Source organism: Neovison vison, chromosome 5 (genome assembly GCF_020171115.1).
Source record: "Neovison vison isolate M4711 chromosome 5, ASM_NN_V1, whole genome shotgun sequence".
NCBI lineage: Eukaryota > Metazoa > Chordata > Mammalia > Carnivora > Mustelidae > Neogale > Neogale vison.
Window position 1 is genome coordinate 89273598 of NC_058095.1, and position 17989 is coordinate 89291586.

The window sequence follows — 17989 nt, forward strand, 5'->3', positions numbered from 1 at the left end:
GGAAAAATAGAGATCTCATTATCACACTGGCAGATTCTGAGAATAAATAATGAACAAAAGTACCTCAAGTCTTAGCCAAATGGATCACAAACTGGGTATGAGTCAGCAACCCAAGTCCTTTTATTAGTAAAGCTCAAAACTGAATATAATGCTAATATTTTATGCTGATGTTTATGAAGCACTTATTATGGGTGATGGATTCCTAGTGTATTCGTGCATTCAATTCCACCGGGTAGGTGTGAGGGTTATTCAACTCATTTTCCTGAGTGAGGAAAACAACCAGAAAGTTGAAGTATTTCCACAAGTTCTCCTAGCACTTATGTGGCAAATCTGAGACTTGAGCTGATATCTGTCTCCAGAATCTGTGTTCCTAATCTCAGTATTGTCAATCAACTCCCAAAGATCACCCTGCTCACATAGAACATGGGTTGCAGTTCTGGGTTTTGGCAAAGGGCCTTGGCAAACCTTATGCAGATTCAAAGGATAGCAGTGAAAGGAATAGGATTATTTAGTATGGAGAAAAGCAAGCTAAGATACGATCCAGAGTCATGTTAACTTATTTTATGGCAATTGGAATCAAGGAATGGAAAACCAGTATGGGTGGTTTTGGAGAGCAAAGAAGGAGTCAGAGTAAACCAGGATCAAACCGTGATCTAGAAGTTTCTAGAAGTGAAGAGCGTTAAATATTTGTGGTGGTCATGAAGCTGCACCACTCAAGAGAACCTTGATGGGGGAGCATAAGTGACTGTCAACCTCCAGGTGTCACACTATTGGGTCTGCCCTGGCACTCTGGCCCTTGCCATGCTGATCCCCAGGCTGGCCCTAGCCAATGACTGAGCCTGAGTACAAAAGCTGGAGCTGTACCATTCCTCTCCCATCAGCCTTGACTTCCCACCTGAGAGTCTCAGAACTCCACTGCAGTCTGAAGCTTTTCCTACCTAAGCCTCCTCCTACCCCCTTCCTTTCTTAGGTAACATACCTATATCCCAGCCTCGAGTTCTCACCTATGCCTGCTCCCTCACCTTTCTCCGTAACAGGTGTTCCCCCAGTAAATCCCTTGCATGTAATCCTGTGTGGGTGCTCACTACTCAGAGACCCAAACTCATACAATATTGAGTGTGTAGTGAAAGGGAAATGATACATTTGTCTTTAAAAGCAAGTGTGGCAACTAGTGATTGAGAAACATTAAGTACAGGCTTTCAGGGCCCAAAGAAAATATGCTTAGAAAATGGCCCATCTTCTCCTAGTCCTGAAATTCTAGGAGTTTATATTTGGGACATGAATATAACAGATTGAATGTTCTCAGCTTTTTTTTTTTTAAGAAAAATTCACTTCATTATAAAAGAATTAGGACCTTATTATCTGAATGACAATGAGAAATGCCTGAAATAACATCTTCATTGCGCCTGTCCCCACCTGTGACCTGAAACCGGCACTGCTCTAACAGATGCTATTAAAATTAATCAGATTAATCAAATTAATCAAAAGTGAGCAGCGACCAATACTCATTAGTAACAGACAGCTGTAGATCCGAGGTTTAAGCCCTCACCAACCAGCTTTGGAACTCTACTGAATCCTTGGAACAGCATGATTCAGCTCAAACTTCCCCAAAATCCTAGAGTCAGGTAACCCATGGTTCAGCATTTGTCCTGACTAGGTTAGAAGAGGCCATTCCCCAGAGTGAGTCATCAGCCTTGTAAGACCCATAGTTAGACATATTTTGACAGTTAAAAGAAGGGGTTAGAGCTTTGAATAATTCTTTGTAATTAATAAAGTAGGACATTAAAAAAATTACAAAGGATATTATGTCTTGCTTCTAACAACCTGTGTGATCTTGGGTAAATTATTCAGGCTGTCCAGATCTCTCTTTCTCTCTCTCTCTCTGCCCACCCCTTCTCTCTCTCTCTCTCCACACACACACACACATACACAGACACACACACTGCATTTTGGGGGTCAACATTATAAAATCATTGAAGTTGTAATCCTCACCCTCTATTAAGGGGTTAAGGTTATTTTTTGTTTCTCATGAGGACTGGTCATTTCAGAAAATGCCTTTTCATAGGTATATAGTATACTTCCCTTAGGAGGATGTGGAAATTATCCCTCTCTGTATACTGAGTTGAGAGTGTTAAACCTCTGTTCTCACCTGAACTGGCTAAAGAGCTTCATGACAATGTTATATTGAATAAGGTGTTTGCGATCATCAGCTCTAAGATACAAACAACTCTACTATCAAACAATCACACAGAACAAACACTCTTTAAGATTAAACCTAAAACCTTCTTCTTTGCAAGGAAAAAAAAAATCGGAGTCCAGTTAATGGTGAGACACATTTAGAATTAAGCTGTAAAAGGGCCAACCTGTTCTGCCAAGGCACTGGCAACCACCAAGCCCCTTTCCCACTTGCCTATGTGGTTCTCCTCACGGTCAAAATGACCAGCCTGTCTGCCAGCTCTTTGGCTGGAGGGCCCTTCACCCCCTCCCAGTGGTTGGGGATAGGAGTCAGGAGAGAGAGATGGAGGCAGTGAGGGCAAGAAAAGCAGAGCACACACAACCAAAACCACCATTTACAGAGCAAGGTGGCCTGAGGCAGAACTAGGGGCCTGGTTTAGCCACTGTGGTAAGTAAACAGAGCGGCCAATGAGGAAAGGGCAACTTGAAATTTGAGAAAGACATCTTTGAGGTACCTGGCTGGTCCAGTCCGTAGAGTTTGTGACTCAGTCTTGGGGTGGTTAAGTACAAGCCCTACTCGGATGTAGAGCTTTCATTTAAAAAAAAAAAAAAGTAAAGAAAGGCTTCCTTTATGGAGTCTCAAGCATCACCATTCAACATTCAAGATAAATTTTTTAAAAATACTTTTTTCAATTTCATTCTTGTTCTCTTTGTTAACTTGCAGGACTATTAGTTTTTTCTGCTTTTGGCTGCACTTAAATCGTACTTCAGAAACACTGTGGGTAATGTAGATTTTTGTGGGCTGGCCTGGGAGCCTTTCCCCTCTGCCTCAAACCACAAACATATGATATTGTATCTATGGTAAATGTGTTCTGAGTTTAAAAAAAAAAAAAAAAAAAAACTTACAAACAAGCTTTTAATATAAGAGCCATTTATAAGCCAGGGCCTACCTATTTATGGCACTTTTATTCATTTACTTATTAAATATATACTGAGTGACTTACTATATGTACCAGGCATCATGCCAGGTGCTGAGGATAATTTCAAGGAACTCACAGTTCTTTGCAGAAGACAGTGTAGCTGAAGTGCATAATGAGGAGGGGAGCGGGGCCACATCATTACTTTCATGGGCTCTCAAGCCCTTTTGCCTTCCTGGGCCCCTTCCCCCATAAAAAATATTAAAATTATATTCTACTACTATTGTTAAAGATAAATATAATACAGTTTGAATTATATTTTTTTCTGACTTAAAAAAAAATTAAAACACAAAAATGTGATCCTAGAATTCAGGAGAACATTCTGAGCTATAGATGGAGATGTGGGTGTGTGCAGAAAAGATAGCCTTAGGCCTGCATGCAAGACTGACCCTTGGCCAGTATCTAGGAACTTGATTTGGGGAGGGTTTCTGCCATTCCCTTACTGATAAAAGTGCCTCAATGTACCTAAACTGTGTAAACAGTATGTTTATGCTTAATATTTCCTTTCTTTCTGGGAGTCTAGAATTTCGGTACATGATAGGCAGAGGTGCCTATGTGACCAACCGCAATAAAAACCTTGGGCACTGAGTCTGTAATGTGCTTCCCTCGCAGACAACACTTCTCCCGTGTCCCATTGGATGCTGAAAGAATGTAAGTGTGTCTTGTGTGATTCCACTAGGATAGGACTCTTGGAAGCTTGCCTGGTTTCCTCCACACTTCATCCCATGTGCCTTTTCCCTCTGATTTGTCTCCTTCCCTTATAATAAATCTCAGCTGTGAGCACAACTATGTATGTGGTGTCCCATGAGTCCTAGCCAACCACTAACCTGGGGATGGTCTTGGGATGTTCCAACACAGAGAGTTATCAGGAAGACTGGGTAACTTCAATGCTGGCTCAAAATAGAATTAAACCTCTCCCAAGCAACATGATTGCAGTGGGCTGGCCATGTGACCTGAGTCAGAGTAGTATGGTCACTCTGCCTCATCCTACAGACAAAAATGAACATTGTAAAGTGCACTGTCTGAAATGCAGCAAAGGGACAAGGGTAACACTCAAGGAAGACTAAAGAAAAGCTCCCAACTACGCCAGTAGCAAAACCTACTTTGCTAAGAATTAGTGGTAAGATTCCCAAAAATTGGTGCAAGGGCCACGGCTAGTCCCCCTAGCAAATCAAGAATATAAGATTTCTGGGATATGAAACAAGACCCCAGCTGAAATTGTTAAGGAGCTGGTTAGAAAGTTTTAAGGAAGTTATCTAAAAAGTCCCTAACCTGTTACACAGAGACTTAGGACTGTTCAACACTACAGCAGTTCGTGAACCAAGTACATCAAAGTGCTAAGATCAAAGCTGGTCACTAGCATCTCCTCAAACCTTTGAGCCCCCACCACGAATACCCACCCACTGCACAAATAGGGAAATTCTCTCTGGATGTCTTTCTGAAAGTAGTCCTAATTCAGGATCAGGGCCAGCCAGATTGGCTGATGAAACAACTTACTCTACATTCAGATAAGGAAGTCAACAAAGAGATGCTTATAAGACTGGATATTCCTATCATTCATCCCACTAAGCTTGTTAGCAAGATGTGTGTACATTCTCTATCAGTAATCAATGGCACTTCTTCCCACCTTTTTGGTTTGATCTTTATTCCGGTTCACTCTATCAGGTAGATAAAAGTTTATCATTTATCCCATAACCTGGATGGTAAGGGATCACAATTAAACCTGATCAATCCAACCTAATGGAAAAATGAACACCATCCAGGGAAGCAGAACATGTAAGAGTGGCTAAACTGTGTCACTTCACAATACAGACTATATATGAAGTTGGATTATTTCCCACTGGGGAGAATAAAACAATTTTTTGCAATTGCACAGAAGACATTTTGAATATGGTTAAGTAGGGTCATTTTTTCAGTCAAATGTGTAAGAAGGAAGGGCACATATATACTCAGCAACCAAGAGCTTCCTCAGTCTTCAAATGAGACAGTTATACAACAGAGGAAAAATACATCTGAAAGTGTTTTTTATTTTGCAGAAGACATGATTATTTTAAAAGGAAAAAAAAAGAGGAAAGGAAAAGTATAGGGGCCAACTCAAAGAATCCTCAGAGATTTAATGCTCAAAATAAAACAAAAACCTTGCTGAGAGTAATTATTGTAATGAGCCCTAATTATCTCAAGGGCAGATATGTTCAGGGCCTAATACTTCCATAGTAACTGAAAAGAACTTATGACCCGTCTATGGAGATTGAGGAAAGTCAATCTCCACTAACACTTGCAGTCATGTCTTCTGGAACATCAAACATTTGGCCTTCTCAGTGATGGATGGCTCTGGCTTGCTAGGAAATCATCTTCTGTATTAAGAGATAAACCAGCTCTGACTTCCAATGTTATACAGGGTTAAGGAAAGGACCCCAAATGAGTTTACTGCCACTGCAAAGGGAATAATTACCCCCTTCATGTGGAGCACTATTTCTACACAATCCCTTGCTCCTCTGGCCAGATGTTATTCAAATGGAGAGGCGCAGAAGATAGAAATTCACCAGAAATTCTTGTCTATGAGTAATACTCGTAAAAAAGCCTGAAACTCAGCTTATTAACTATGATCCTTAACACAGGGTATTCAGATGGCTTGTTCATTTCTTTTCTGGATCCATCCTTCCAACACAGATTCTGCTTTATAACTTTCAGAAGCAGCCCCTCTCATCATTTGTGAGACAGGAAGGATGTATTTGCATATGGACATTAATCACAAAGACATGCTATATTAGAAAAATATCTTTACAAAGGTATAAATTTGACTGAAATCTTCTCAAATCATTTCTGCTTTACCAGAATGATACTGAGTGGGAAAAACACAAGCTTTGGAGGCAAATGGTCCTGTGATTGACTGTAAACTCTGCCACTTACTATGTTAAGTGGCAGTAATACTTCAAGGGGATCTTAGGAGGCTTAAATTATAAATTCATTTTAAATACTGAAAGGAAAATAGCCACAGAATGAGTAAGAGACAGTCAAGTACAGGTCAATGCTAGTTGAAATAATACAAATTGAGGATAAAAGAGGGAAAGCAGCTGGGAAGCTGACAGTTTTGAAATAGAAGTTTGCAAGACAACCGCACTATGAAAAACAAGCTCTAAGGACATGGCATGGAATGTAATATTCAAATGAAGAGTTTCAAACTATTTGTTCCTTTCTATATTGGAACCATAAGGGGTACAATCATTGCTAAATAGAAGCTATAAATAAAAAGCCTTTGTATTTGTCATCAGCCCGTTTACTGGGAAATGAATGAAAATATTAAATACACTTCTTTGTTCCCAACTAGAATACTAATTTACAAAATATATTAAGCTTTCCTGCCATCTTCAGGGAATTTTCCATATATTAGAGGATCCAGTTTTATCTCAAATGCCTATTTGAGAGCTCTGTCGTGCTGGTCCATGTCTTGCAAAGGACTAAGTCAAACAAAGAATCAACGTGTTTTTACTTTTTCTTCTTTATCTCTATTTTTTTTTCCATTTCCCCCTCTTTTGTTCTCCTCTTGATATTCCTAACTGATCAAACCTGGGGAGGCAAAACTTCCCTGAATAATATTCCATATATAAATATATGGATTTAGGGACGCCTGGGTGGCTCAGTTGGTTAAATATATGGATTTAGTCTCTTGTCATACTGGGAACAAATGGTAACACTGAAATGAGATACATGAATAAGGCTGTATTCAAGATAAATGTTTAAATTGGCATAGCTTGTAACACCTCTCCCCCCTTCTATTCGGGTGATTTTCCATCTGTGAATGTATCACTCTCCCACTTCTTCATACTGAACAAGAAACCAAATAATGTCCTTTTCCCCCAAAATTTTTACTTCCTCTCTTTCCAGTTTCATTGCCATTGCCCTGCATTAAAGAAAACTGAGGATGATAACTGATAATAAAATGATCACAATGGTTCCTTTATTGATTTTTTTTTTCTCTCCCTTCCCCATTCCACTGTGTTCTGAACACTACACCACACCAATTTTCCTGAAACTTGAAAGAGGATCTTAGCATTCACCACTAAAATTCATCAAAAGACATCTAAAGTCTGTGAGGTGAAATTAAATTCCTTAGTCTGGTATTTAAAACCTTCAAACGTCCCAGTCCCATGTCCTATAACTGAACTATAGAAACCATTTACTCCAGACAAAGTCATGACTCTTACTAAAACCTTTCACTCCAGGTGTTAAATGCAGTCCTTAAAAATTCCTGTGTATGCATCTCACATGATGAACCGAATACAGTTACTAATCAGAAAGTAAAACTAAATCTTAAGATACATGTAAGTCTCACAGAATCTGGTCCTGAGGTATTTGTTCTTGTGATTTTGCCCAAGCAGTATCACCACAGGAAAACTGTGACATATATTCATAAACAAACACAGAAGTCATATAATTCAGTAACTCATTTTATCAACTGATTTTCAGTTTCTAAGAGCAAATATCCTCTTGCCTATGAAGACAGGGACTTTGTCTTCAGCTAAATCCTCAACACTTGTAACAGTGCCTGCACCTTGTAGGTGCAAAAAAAATTTTTTTGAATAAATAAACCACAGGGGACCACCAGAAAAGAATAGTTCACATACAGCTTTAGTTTTAATATTTATTGGTAGAAATAGATCTTCAATGCATACTTTATGTGTTTATATAAATTCTACATTCTCTCTTTTGTTTTGTATTACTTGGAGTTTTCTGGCCTCCAAGTGAACTTAACATATTATCTACGCATTTGATTCTTCGAAGACATTTTTATTTTAGATTTTAAAAGTAAATTTAAGAAACCATGCATATTGTATACCTTACTTAATATCCAAAGAATTGTCTGCACGTTCAAAAAAGTCACAAAAAGGCTGAACTCAAGTTAAATAATCTATATGTACTTAAATGTCCATGTTCCATTTCTGAGTAAAGAAATACTTTTTCAGTATTACATATTGCTTGCTGTCTAGTAAGTAAGATTGTCAGAGACGCTTCAGTAAATTATCTCTATTTTTAAATATCTTAATCTACTTCCTCCCAGAGATGATCCTGTAAATGTTAAACATTGTGCCATATGCAGTAATAGCCCAAATGCTTAAATAAGAACCAAACTGTAGTTTTTAGACTGAATAGTTTAACCTTAAAATTATATATCTATATATACATATATGATATGCTGCATATCAAATTTAACATTTCAAATAACTTAAATATATTTAGCAAACATTCAGCCAAACACTCTTTCATGAAAAGATACTGTCCTTAGAACAAAAAATGAATGAAAGGCTTATTTAGACACCAGTGTCTACACATGGTACTAAGCCTATGGAACATGAAAGTCCAAGTAACGTCTGCTGTGCTATCAAGAAAAGGAAGATTTGACTTTTAACCTACTGAATTGTGCAGATACAAAAGTGCTTAGCATGACAAAATTACCAAAATAAAAACATTTTAAAGATTATTTGGTTCTAGCAATCTTAACTATTCTTTACTTATGAATAATTTAACATTTGCCACTTTAAGTTTTATATAAATTTTCTTTTTAACAAGTTAAAAAAGCACACAAAAAATAGTTCAAACTATAATAATCTGTTCTTTTTCATCCTGGTTAGCTCATCACAAATGATTCAACAAAAGAGCACTTACTCAGCTCTACTAAAATGTACTATTTGAATAGACCCAACACTTCACCCATCGTTTGCTATGCTGGACCCTAAAACAGGCTGCCGACAGATGGGGCAAGTGCAATTCTCTGAGAGCCATCGGTCAATACAATGAATGTGAAATTCGTGCATGCAAGGTAATTGCCTGAGCTTGTTTCCAGTTACGTAGTCACTGATACACACACTACAGATTTTACCTAGTTCACTATCGATACTGTTATGCTCATAGTTCCGGGTGGAAAGATTGTCGATCTGCTCTTTGGTTAAACCACGTATGTGATCATCATCATCACCTTCATTCAGTAAAAAGAAGTGAGCAAGGCGAAGGATAGGGAGTGTTCCAGTTTCAACTAAGTTATTTGAATTTCGTGACTGCCTGCCACCTCCATTATCACTGCTTGGGGCAGGAGGCTGGGTGGTCTGGTCTGCACCATGCACTGCAGTGCTGTCTTCTCGGGCCCACCTGTTTGGGGAGGCACCTTCACTGCGCTGGCTGATGTCATTAGCTGCACCTACGTTACTCAGATCTGAGTGCCTCTCTGGTAAGTGCTGACCATGTCTCTGAATCTCTGACTCAGATTCGGCCTCCATTAAAGAACTCAATTCTCCAAATCCAGTCATGATCTGCCTTAAAATTGACCGAAGAGCCACTGACGATGGTTCAACAAGCTCATTCTCAGAAATCCTACGAAGAGGAACAGTGATAGTACTAACATAGGTCTGAATACCTGACCGCTCTAAACGGGAGATAGTTCGGCGAAAGCCCCCACTGTTGCTTTCGATAGTGACTGTATTTTCTGCCAGCCCTACCCTAGATCGAGTCCTACTTGCAATACTATCCCGATCACGGTTTTCTCCTGGACGAATCCTTCTCACTTGGAGGTCCAGTGTGATTGTTGGATGTCGTCGTGCGGCAGTTGAGGATCTGCTGGATTCTTCTCCTTCTTCTACTGTTATTCTTGACACAAGTCTTGAGTTAGAGAATGGAGCATAAGCTGTACCACGACGTTCCCTATCTTGCTCTAAAAAGACACGTGTTATACCTCTCCTCCTAACAGACCTTCTCGAGTTTTGCTGTAAAGGTCTACTTTCCCTCTGTGAATTACGATAAACAGTGCCACTTTGTCTCTGAATTGGTGAACGGCTTCGACTACTGAAAGTAGACCGTAATCTTATTGGCTCTAATCTTTGGTTTGTATTCCTCACTGTAACGTTAGTTCTAGCCCCATTTTCCCAAACATGTGCCGCTCCAAACCTCTGCCCCTCCCTTTGCCTGAGTTCACTACCACCCGACTGGTTTGTGTGACCACTGAAATTAGTGCGTGGAGCACGAGTTCTAGGAACACCAACTGCTCCCCCAATTCCATTTCTTAATCTTTCCAATGTTGAGGAAGATCCTTCCACTGAATTCTGACCCCTTGAACCAAGCCTAGTCCTTGGGATGTTGGAACTACTACCATTAAAATTCATCGAGGTTTGGCTTCTTGTTCGCCTAGCCACAGGACTAGCTGATCTTTGTTGCCTACTTGTAGTATGATCTCTGCCAATGTCTGAAAATGGAATGCCTGTATGATCTTCACCATGAATTTCAATTCCTCTATTCTCATGATTTATGTGTATTTCCAGACTAAACCGAAACTCTCCACTGTTTGGGTTTGTTCGACTCACAGCTCTCCAAGTTTGGTTCCCATTTTGTCCACTTCGAGTTGCATTTCCTGTGCGTCGGAAGGTGTTCAACCATTCTAGCAGAGAATCTTCATTTGAATTTTCTCTAGGGACTTCTGACTCTGGAAAGCAAACCAAATCAACTTAAGATCAATTCCTAAAATCTATGCTCTTTTATTGAAAGCTTGCAAGATAAAGTTAAATTAAGTTATATTTAAGAGCATCTGTGTATATTTTAATGTATTAAAAATGGCAAAAAACTAAATTTTCTCAAAGAAAGTTGTATACTGTAAGCATAATATATTCTTATGTGTTATAAAAATATAAATACTGTTTAGGCAAAGCCCTGAAAAAATCCTCACTCTTACTTTCTCTGTGTTTGTTACTGGCAAATATTAAGGAAAATGAGAAACAGATCCCATACCAAAATCATACATTTAAAATGCTTTATTCATATGGTAAAATCAATAAAATGTAGTGACAAAACTTATATGTAATTCACCTTGAATTTGTGGAATCTTTCTGGTGAAGGTAACTCAGCATTTTTGCAATTACATATTTTTGTAACCTTAGGAATTTTATCCTATTTCTCAGGAACTGCCAAAAATGTGTATCTCAAGAAATATGGCTTTCTGAATACAATATTAGAACTACATTATGTCTTTATGTGAAGCCGGAAAACTTTAGACATGTTAAAGACTGTATCCTTACCTGGAAATTGGATAATGAAAGTATAAATGTCATAGGGTTATCATGAGAATAAAATAACATACTGCATATAAAATGATTAGTATAATAACCGGCACAGTAACTCTTGGCCACTACCTATAACATATTTTCTGTTCATTTAGAATGTAAGCTCTGTGAAGATAAAGGGTTTTGTCTTATTTTATTTACTGTTAAATCCCCAACCTCTACAACAGTATCTGGTACAAATCAGACTTCCAATATTGTTCAATGAATCAATTTAGAAGTAAATGTGTCCCTGATAAGCTTTTTTGACTACAACTCTGCTACTATGGGAAACTTGTTTTCCATTTTTAACTAGTGGATCATGTAAAGGGCAAAACTCAACAAAAAGCACTCTAATGCACAGGAACTATACAGACTTTATCATTTATTCTACACAAAAATGGCTGTTACATGAGATTGATTTCATTTCATTACTACGATCTCTTATAAAAATGTTTTTTATATGTTAAAGCTATTAATAGGCTTCTGGTGTCAATAAAAATAAACAGCAACTTTAGCCATACCTAAAGATACAAACTAAAACATAACAAGAGTTAAGTGTTACCAGCTACAACAATATAGTACAACTCTCCTATCTACATATACAGAAGAAAAAAGGTTAATATCCAATTTCCACTTTAATTTGGAAAGAAATAGAAGTTAAAGGCAGGTAAAAGCATTCTAAAGGATACCTCCTTCTTTAATTACTAGAATATAGTGATGATGTATAAAGAGTTCACTAATTACCTAACAAAACCTGTCCTTTCTCCCATTGTGAGCATTGTGAGCAGCCTGGCAGATGGGTATGGCCATGTAACTGTCATCAATGGAATCAGAGTGGAAGTGATAAGCTCACTTTCAGGCTGGTGTCCGAACCTCCTTCTGGAACCTAGATGAGTAGAACCTAGATGCGGCTCTGACTTAGCTTGATCATGCAAACAATACTCTGGAGCAGCAATGTCCCATGAAACTTTCTGCAGTAGTGGAGATATTCTCCATCTGTGCTGTCTAGTACAGAAGTCTCTAACCATGTGCAGTGACTACTGAGCACCTGAATAAGGCTAATAGGAATGAAGAAGTGAATTTTAAAATTATTTAAAATTATTTAATTTTCACTTAATTTACATTTAAATGGTCACATGTGGCCAATAGCTCCTGCACTCCAAGGCACCGTTGTAGAACTACTCTGCTGGCTGGCTGGCTTCCAGAAGGATTATGGAGTAAAGTTTCCCTATCTTCCCTGAACGGTTAACATGAAAGATAAATTTCTATCTTATTGAATCATTACATTTTTGAGTTTTTAATAGTCTTTGCCCTAATACAATAATCTTAATATAGTATGTGAAACTACACACAAAAAAAAAAAAAAAAAAAAAAAAGGTGAAACTATACCAATAATAAATACCTCTGGGGAAGGAAATAGAACTGGTAAGAGCTATATTAAGTTGGCTTTACTTTTAATTCTGTATAATTCTCTTTAGTTTGAATTTTCTTAAAAACTTCTTATACTAGGTCTTAGTGTTTTTTCAATAAAATGACAAACTCAAAAAACAGTAAAAACAATAAAGCAGGTCTCCTCACTCAGTCTTTCTGTATTGCTTGGTACAAATTTTTAGAAGTGAAGTTTAGTTCCATTACTTTAAAAAAACTAGTGTGTATATTCTAAGATTAAAAAGAACTATGCTGGTAATTAACTTAATTGTATACTATGACCTCCCTAAAGGCAATCTGTATATTAAAAGGTTTTTGTACTCAACCCCTGTCCTATACTGCCTAACTATGCTGCTTTGAATATAATGGGTAAATGCTATCTGAATATCACATTAAAACTGGAAAACATTAAAAACAAACATATCATACAAGATCCAGTAAGTACAAATTCGCATTTGCTCCAATCAAACCTGCTCCCAATGGAAAGGAGTCCACAATACCTCTGGTATTTGTCCCATTTCTTAAGTCAGGCTGAGATGCCAGTTGTTCCTTTACTCCATCTAACCTCTGTTGTAGTTCTTCTGACGTTATTTCTCCTAAAAGAATAAAAAATTGCTCACTGAAAGTAATTATTTTAACTACTGTTTTATGAGAACTCATGAAGGGTAACACTAATCTACAGCAATCTGTAGAAGACATTCTATTATTTTCATGTTCTGTTAAACTAAAGACAGTTAAAAATATTTAATTGACACAAGTATATATCATTGTGGTTGTGTCTCTTTTATGCTTTATTAAAATAAAAATATAAAATTTAATTTGAATAATTTAAAAGGTCCTCTCAGTTGATATACTAAGGAATCTATAAACTCTGATTAACAGATTTATGTCTGAGATAAAAGAAATTTAAAAGGCTGGATTTCTAGAAAACTTTGAAACTGTATTTGAATTTTACCTCAGTAGCTCACTATATGGGTTATCAATATATGATGTGCAAATATGCAATATACAAACATATACCATACAAACATTCAAGTTTTAATTAGTTCATTTTAATTAGTGAAAAGAATTTGTATAAAATTCACGAAGCACACTGGACTTTTGGAATATTATTAATTCAGCTAAATAAGTAAATTATAATACCTCAAAAGAGTTAGAATTGGGTTCTAAATAATATTTTATTTGTACAAATATTACTTAAAAGAGAAATAGGACCATATATGTAAATATTTGACACTATTATGTACATTAAACTATTTGTTAGCTTGGCATTTGTATAACAGTGCTCCATGTCCAAGATTCACACTTAATTATCAAATACAGAAGTAGGACAGTGATTTTCTATTTTGTTATATTAAAAGGTTCTTAAATTTAAAAATCATGCATTATATTTTGGGAGAGGGAAGCAGGGGGAAAAAAACCCTCCTTATTTTGAAACTCCTCTTATGATAGAAAAGGTGTCTCTTCTTTCACCCATCTCTTACCAGGGGTGCCTAAAAGATTGTGGTCTCTCATTAGCCTATAATCTTCATCACTGAGTTCATTAATAAACTGATAATAGGCTTCTTCTCTGTGGAGACGCTCTTGCTGCCATCTTCTCTCATTTTCGCGATGATTATGGTCCTGAGATGAAGTTTCTTCACTACCATCATGCGATCTAGATCTAGAGGTATTCATACTGAGATTCCTGGCTTTCTGTTCAAACAATATATATTAGATTCAAGCTGTTAGTCATGGACTACACATGGCTTCATGTTTTTAACTTATATCTCTTTATTTTCATTTTTAAATTTCAATCTCCAGTCATATATTTCATATGCCAAATTTTGCACTGAATAACTCACATATAAAATGGAAAAAGAGCTTCTTAGGAGACAGACTACAACTGGACCTACTTCTTTGCTCAAAACCACTGTTTACGTCAGGCTAGATCTGGTTTCATCACTCATTTCTAATTCCTGAATACCAAAGTGATTATATCACTTTTTTTTTTTTTAACCTCTTGACTCTCTGGTGAAGTTGATCTAAAAGCCCTCCCTGATGTTTCAAATATCTGGGTACTTCATGTTAGCATATAAATTTTAAGCTGAATTATGCACTTTAAGCATAATTTTAAATTATGTTCTTTACTTAATAAACAAAGAGCTATTGGGAGGCTATGGTTTACATTTACTTCCAGCAAAGGTATTCTTCCCAAAATAAAACCCATATTTGTAATATTACCGTCCATTGTAGTTTGTTGAGGTAAAAATAATTTAGCCTACTATATCTACTGAACAGACTTGGGGCTAACCTATTCTTAAACCTAACAGGAAAACAGTACTCAATGCATGGCTTTGAGGACTGTGAATGTACAGCAGAGTACTCTGTGTCTCCCCATAGCAAACCTCATCTCTAGGCCTGGAACAGTTAGTCCCTGAGGTTTCAGAGTACCAATGAAACGTCCTGGCCTTGCCTAGGCAAACCTTATTTTTGGATTATACTTCAACATCATTTCTTAGAGGCTTATTTTTAAATTGTACAGAAATCAATGGAGAAAAATATTTGTTTCATAAATATTTCAGAATTTCTTAAACACATGTATTTAGGAAGTCAATAGTTCTCACTTGGGAAGGCACGAACTTACTTAAAAATTTTTTTAATTTAAATTCAATTAATTAACATATAATGCACTATTATTTTCAGAGGTAGAGTTCAGTGATTCATCAGTTTTATATAACACCCAGTGCTCATTATATCTCATGTCCTCCTTAATGTCCATCACCCAGTTACCCCACTCCCCCACCCACCCCCGTTCAGCAACCCTCAGTTTGTTTCCCTCGATTAAGGGTCTCTTAATGGTTTGTCTCCCTCTCTGATTTTGTCTTGTTTTATCTTTTCCCCTATTTCCCTATGATCCTGTTTTGTTTCTTAGATTCCACATATGAGTGAGATCATATAATTGTTTCTAGCTGACGGACTTATTTTGCTTAGCACATAATACCCTCTAGTTCCACTTGAGGAGAATTTTAAAAGTACAGATGCCCAGATCTCATCTCTAATCCTAAATCAGAGTTTTCCAAGGTAGGGCCCAGGTCTATCTTTAAGAGCTAATTTGGGTGATCCGTGGATGAAATAAACTATTCCTTGACAACTTCTGGATGTTAATAACGGGTATCTGTAATACAGCACATGATTTAATGGTGGTTGGGGAATCAAATAGCTAGGTGACCAGCGAAGCAATTGTTGCAACTCTGACTCAGTGTTTAAGCAAACTAATTTAAATACAAAATAAATTAGTCTGCAAGTCTAAACTACGTATGAGTAAGCAACTATCCAATTTCACTTACATCCTAACATTAGGTTACACATTCAAGGATTTTATTACAGTGATTATTACACAGTTTTTTAAAGGAAAGATCTAGTAGCACTTACCCAATCAAACACCAATTAACATTATTAAAAACTCAAGATTTCTTTCCATTTTCAGAATAAACAGGACTAGGCCATCATTAGCAAGGAGCACATTTGGCAGGTACAGCAGTAATACGATTTTTTTGTACTAAACAATCAAAAAAATTGAAAGCTATTATAAAATCAAGCTACCCTACTATTATTGAAAACTTTAAGAGCTTCTTCTCAAAGGTAATTTTTTTATACAATTAACCACAATTAAACAAAGTGAGTACCTTATTTTCCTTTCAACATGCTTTTAATATAGGCAATGGCATCCATCCTTCAATTGTTTGTGCTTTTTTTGAGAGCTGCCCATCTGAAGCAATAAGAGAGAATGGAATTATTCAATAAATTGTCTCTTTGAAGGACAGGAATGGCTAGCAAAGTCAAAGCTCTGCTGCAAAGTCAAAGCAAAATCTTCAGTGGATTTGGTTAGACACTCCCCTAGAAAATTATATCCCCACACAATTAGGTCATTAAAACCTCCCGCAAGGCCCTTTTCTCACACAACAGAAACTAGGCCTTCCTTCCTACACTGTCACAGCTCCTGGGATTACAACTCCCCCTCTCAGAGGCCTTCCTTCCTACCCTGCTCCCATTCAGATGTTACCAGGGTTAGGTCTCTCTCCAGTTTACTTCTGAACCTTCACTTTCTTGCCACCCCCGCCCTCCGTCCCGCTACTGGTTCCTTCCCCGGCCGTTGCGACCGAAGCTCGCGCCAGGGTACGGTTCGCACAATAAACAAACTAGGCTCAAGGGCCCAACCAACCTCTTCCCAACCGAGCCTCAAGTAACGCTTCCCTTAGCGACCTGGATTCCCACAGGGAGGCAGGTGACAGACGGCGCATCTGAGCCAATCACCAGTTAGGGGGGGCGCATTAAGAGAGCAGTTAACCAATCGGAAAAGAGATGGGGGCCAAGGAGGGCTGGCTTTCCTCAGCGTCTCCCGGAAGTAGTGGCCGATCCCGGAGCCTTCCCCCCAGCTTACCTCCTCCGAAGGTGGGCCGTCCTCTTATTCCCCAAAGGAAAGTCTGTGGCGGGTGGCGCGCCACTGTGGTCCTGGAAGGCTGTGGCCCACGGGCGAGAGGGGCTAGCCTCCGGAGGCCGCTGCGCCCTCTAACCGTTGACTGAAGGGAGAAGCCGGAAGCCCTTGCCGCGGCACTCCGTGAGGGAGTCGTCTACCTGGCGGGGCGGCTCCGGAGGAGGGATGAAGGCCCCGGCCCTCCTTTCCTCACTGCCAGGTGCCCCCTCGGACGAGTGGAGACGCCGCACCGCCGGCTGGACGCTCGCGGGTGCGTTTGAAAATTGAGTCCGGAGGGATCCTAGGGTGCTAGCGTTCCGCGTTCCGCCCCGTCAGTGCTCGCGGCCAGGGTGGTAGTCCCAGGGCCTCCTCGAGGAGCGCCAGGTACCCGGCCCCTCAGCGCTCCTGCAGCTGCATAGTTCCGGGGACACAGCCTGCTCCCCACCCTTGGGAAGCAGTAACACCTGCTCTGCTCTTTGTTGTGGCCTGTTTGCCGAGCCTGGCTATGGAGTGCCACCGAACAGCAGTCTGTCCCTGTCTCTCTGCTGCCTGGTACCACGTTAACGAATCAACCAGGCTCTTTATTGCTCCCGGGCACCTGGAAACTACAAATCCCAATCATTCTAAATTGCTTTCGTTCGTGTTTCTTCACTTTTCCTCTAGGAATGCACTTGGAAACTCCCCGCTTTCGTGTCTTTAGTTTTATTGCTGAGATGTGACACTTAACCATATGAATTAAGCCCTTGAGTGGGGCTCAGCCCAATCTGGTGTAGGCTCCTTTCCTTAGAGCCCCACCATCCAGAAGACATCATCATTGCACGGTGCTCACACTTATTCTTCATTCGTTCGTTCATTAACTCATTCATTCATTC

The 17989-nt window shown here is 38.7% G+C and overlaps 1 protein-coding gene across 3 annotated transcripts in view; it reads right to left on the reverse strand.

Annotated features, from left to right (window-relative positions):
- Positions 1-17393, reverse strand: part of RNF6 (ring finger protein 6) — a 38210-nt gene extending 20817 nt beyond the window's left edge. The window contains exons 1-5 of one of the 3 annotated variants that reach the window (XR_006384642.1): positions 17085-17393; positions 16330-16412; positions 14146-14356; positions 13162-13257; positions 10502-10620 (exon numbers count right to left, since the gene is read on the reverse strand). Coding sequence is in view for 2 of the 3 variants with exons in the window: in XM_044249459.1 (XP_044105394.1) it covers positions 8858-10620; positions 13162-13257; positions 14146-14338 (2052 nt within the window). In the remaining variant the exon portion in view is untranslated. Of the gene's footprint in view, positions 1-7780; positions 10621-13161; positions 13258-14145; positions 14357-16329; positions 16413-16865; positions 16941-17084 lie in introns of those variants that run through there. The other 2 variants (XM_044249459.1, XM_044249460.1) reach the window with 2 other exon arrangements.
- Positions 17394-17989: the final 596 nt, after the last annotated feature.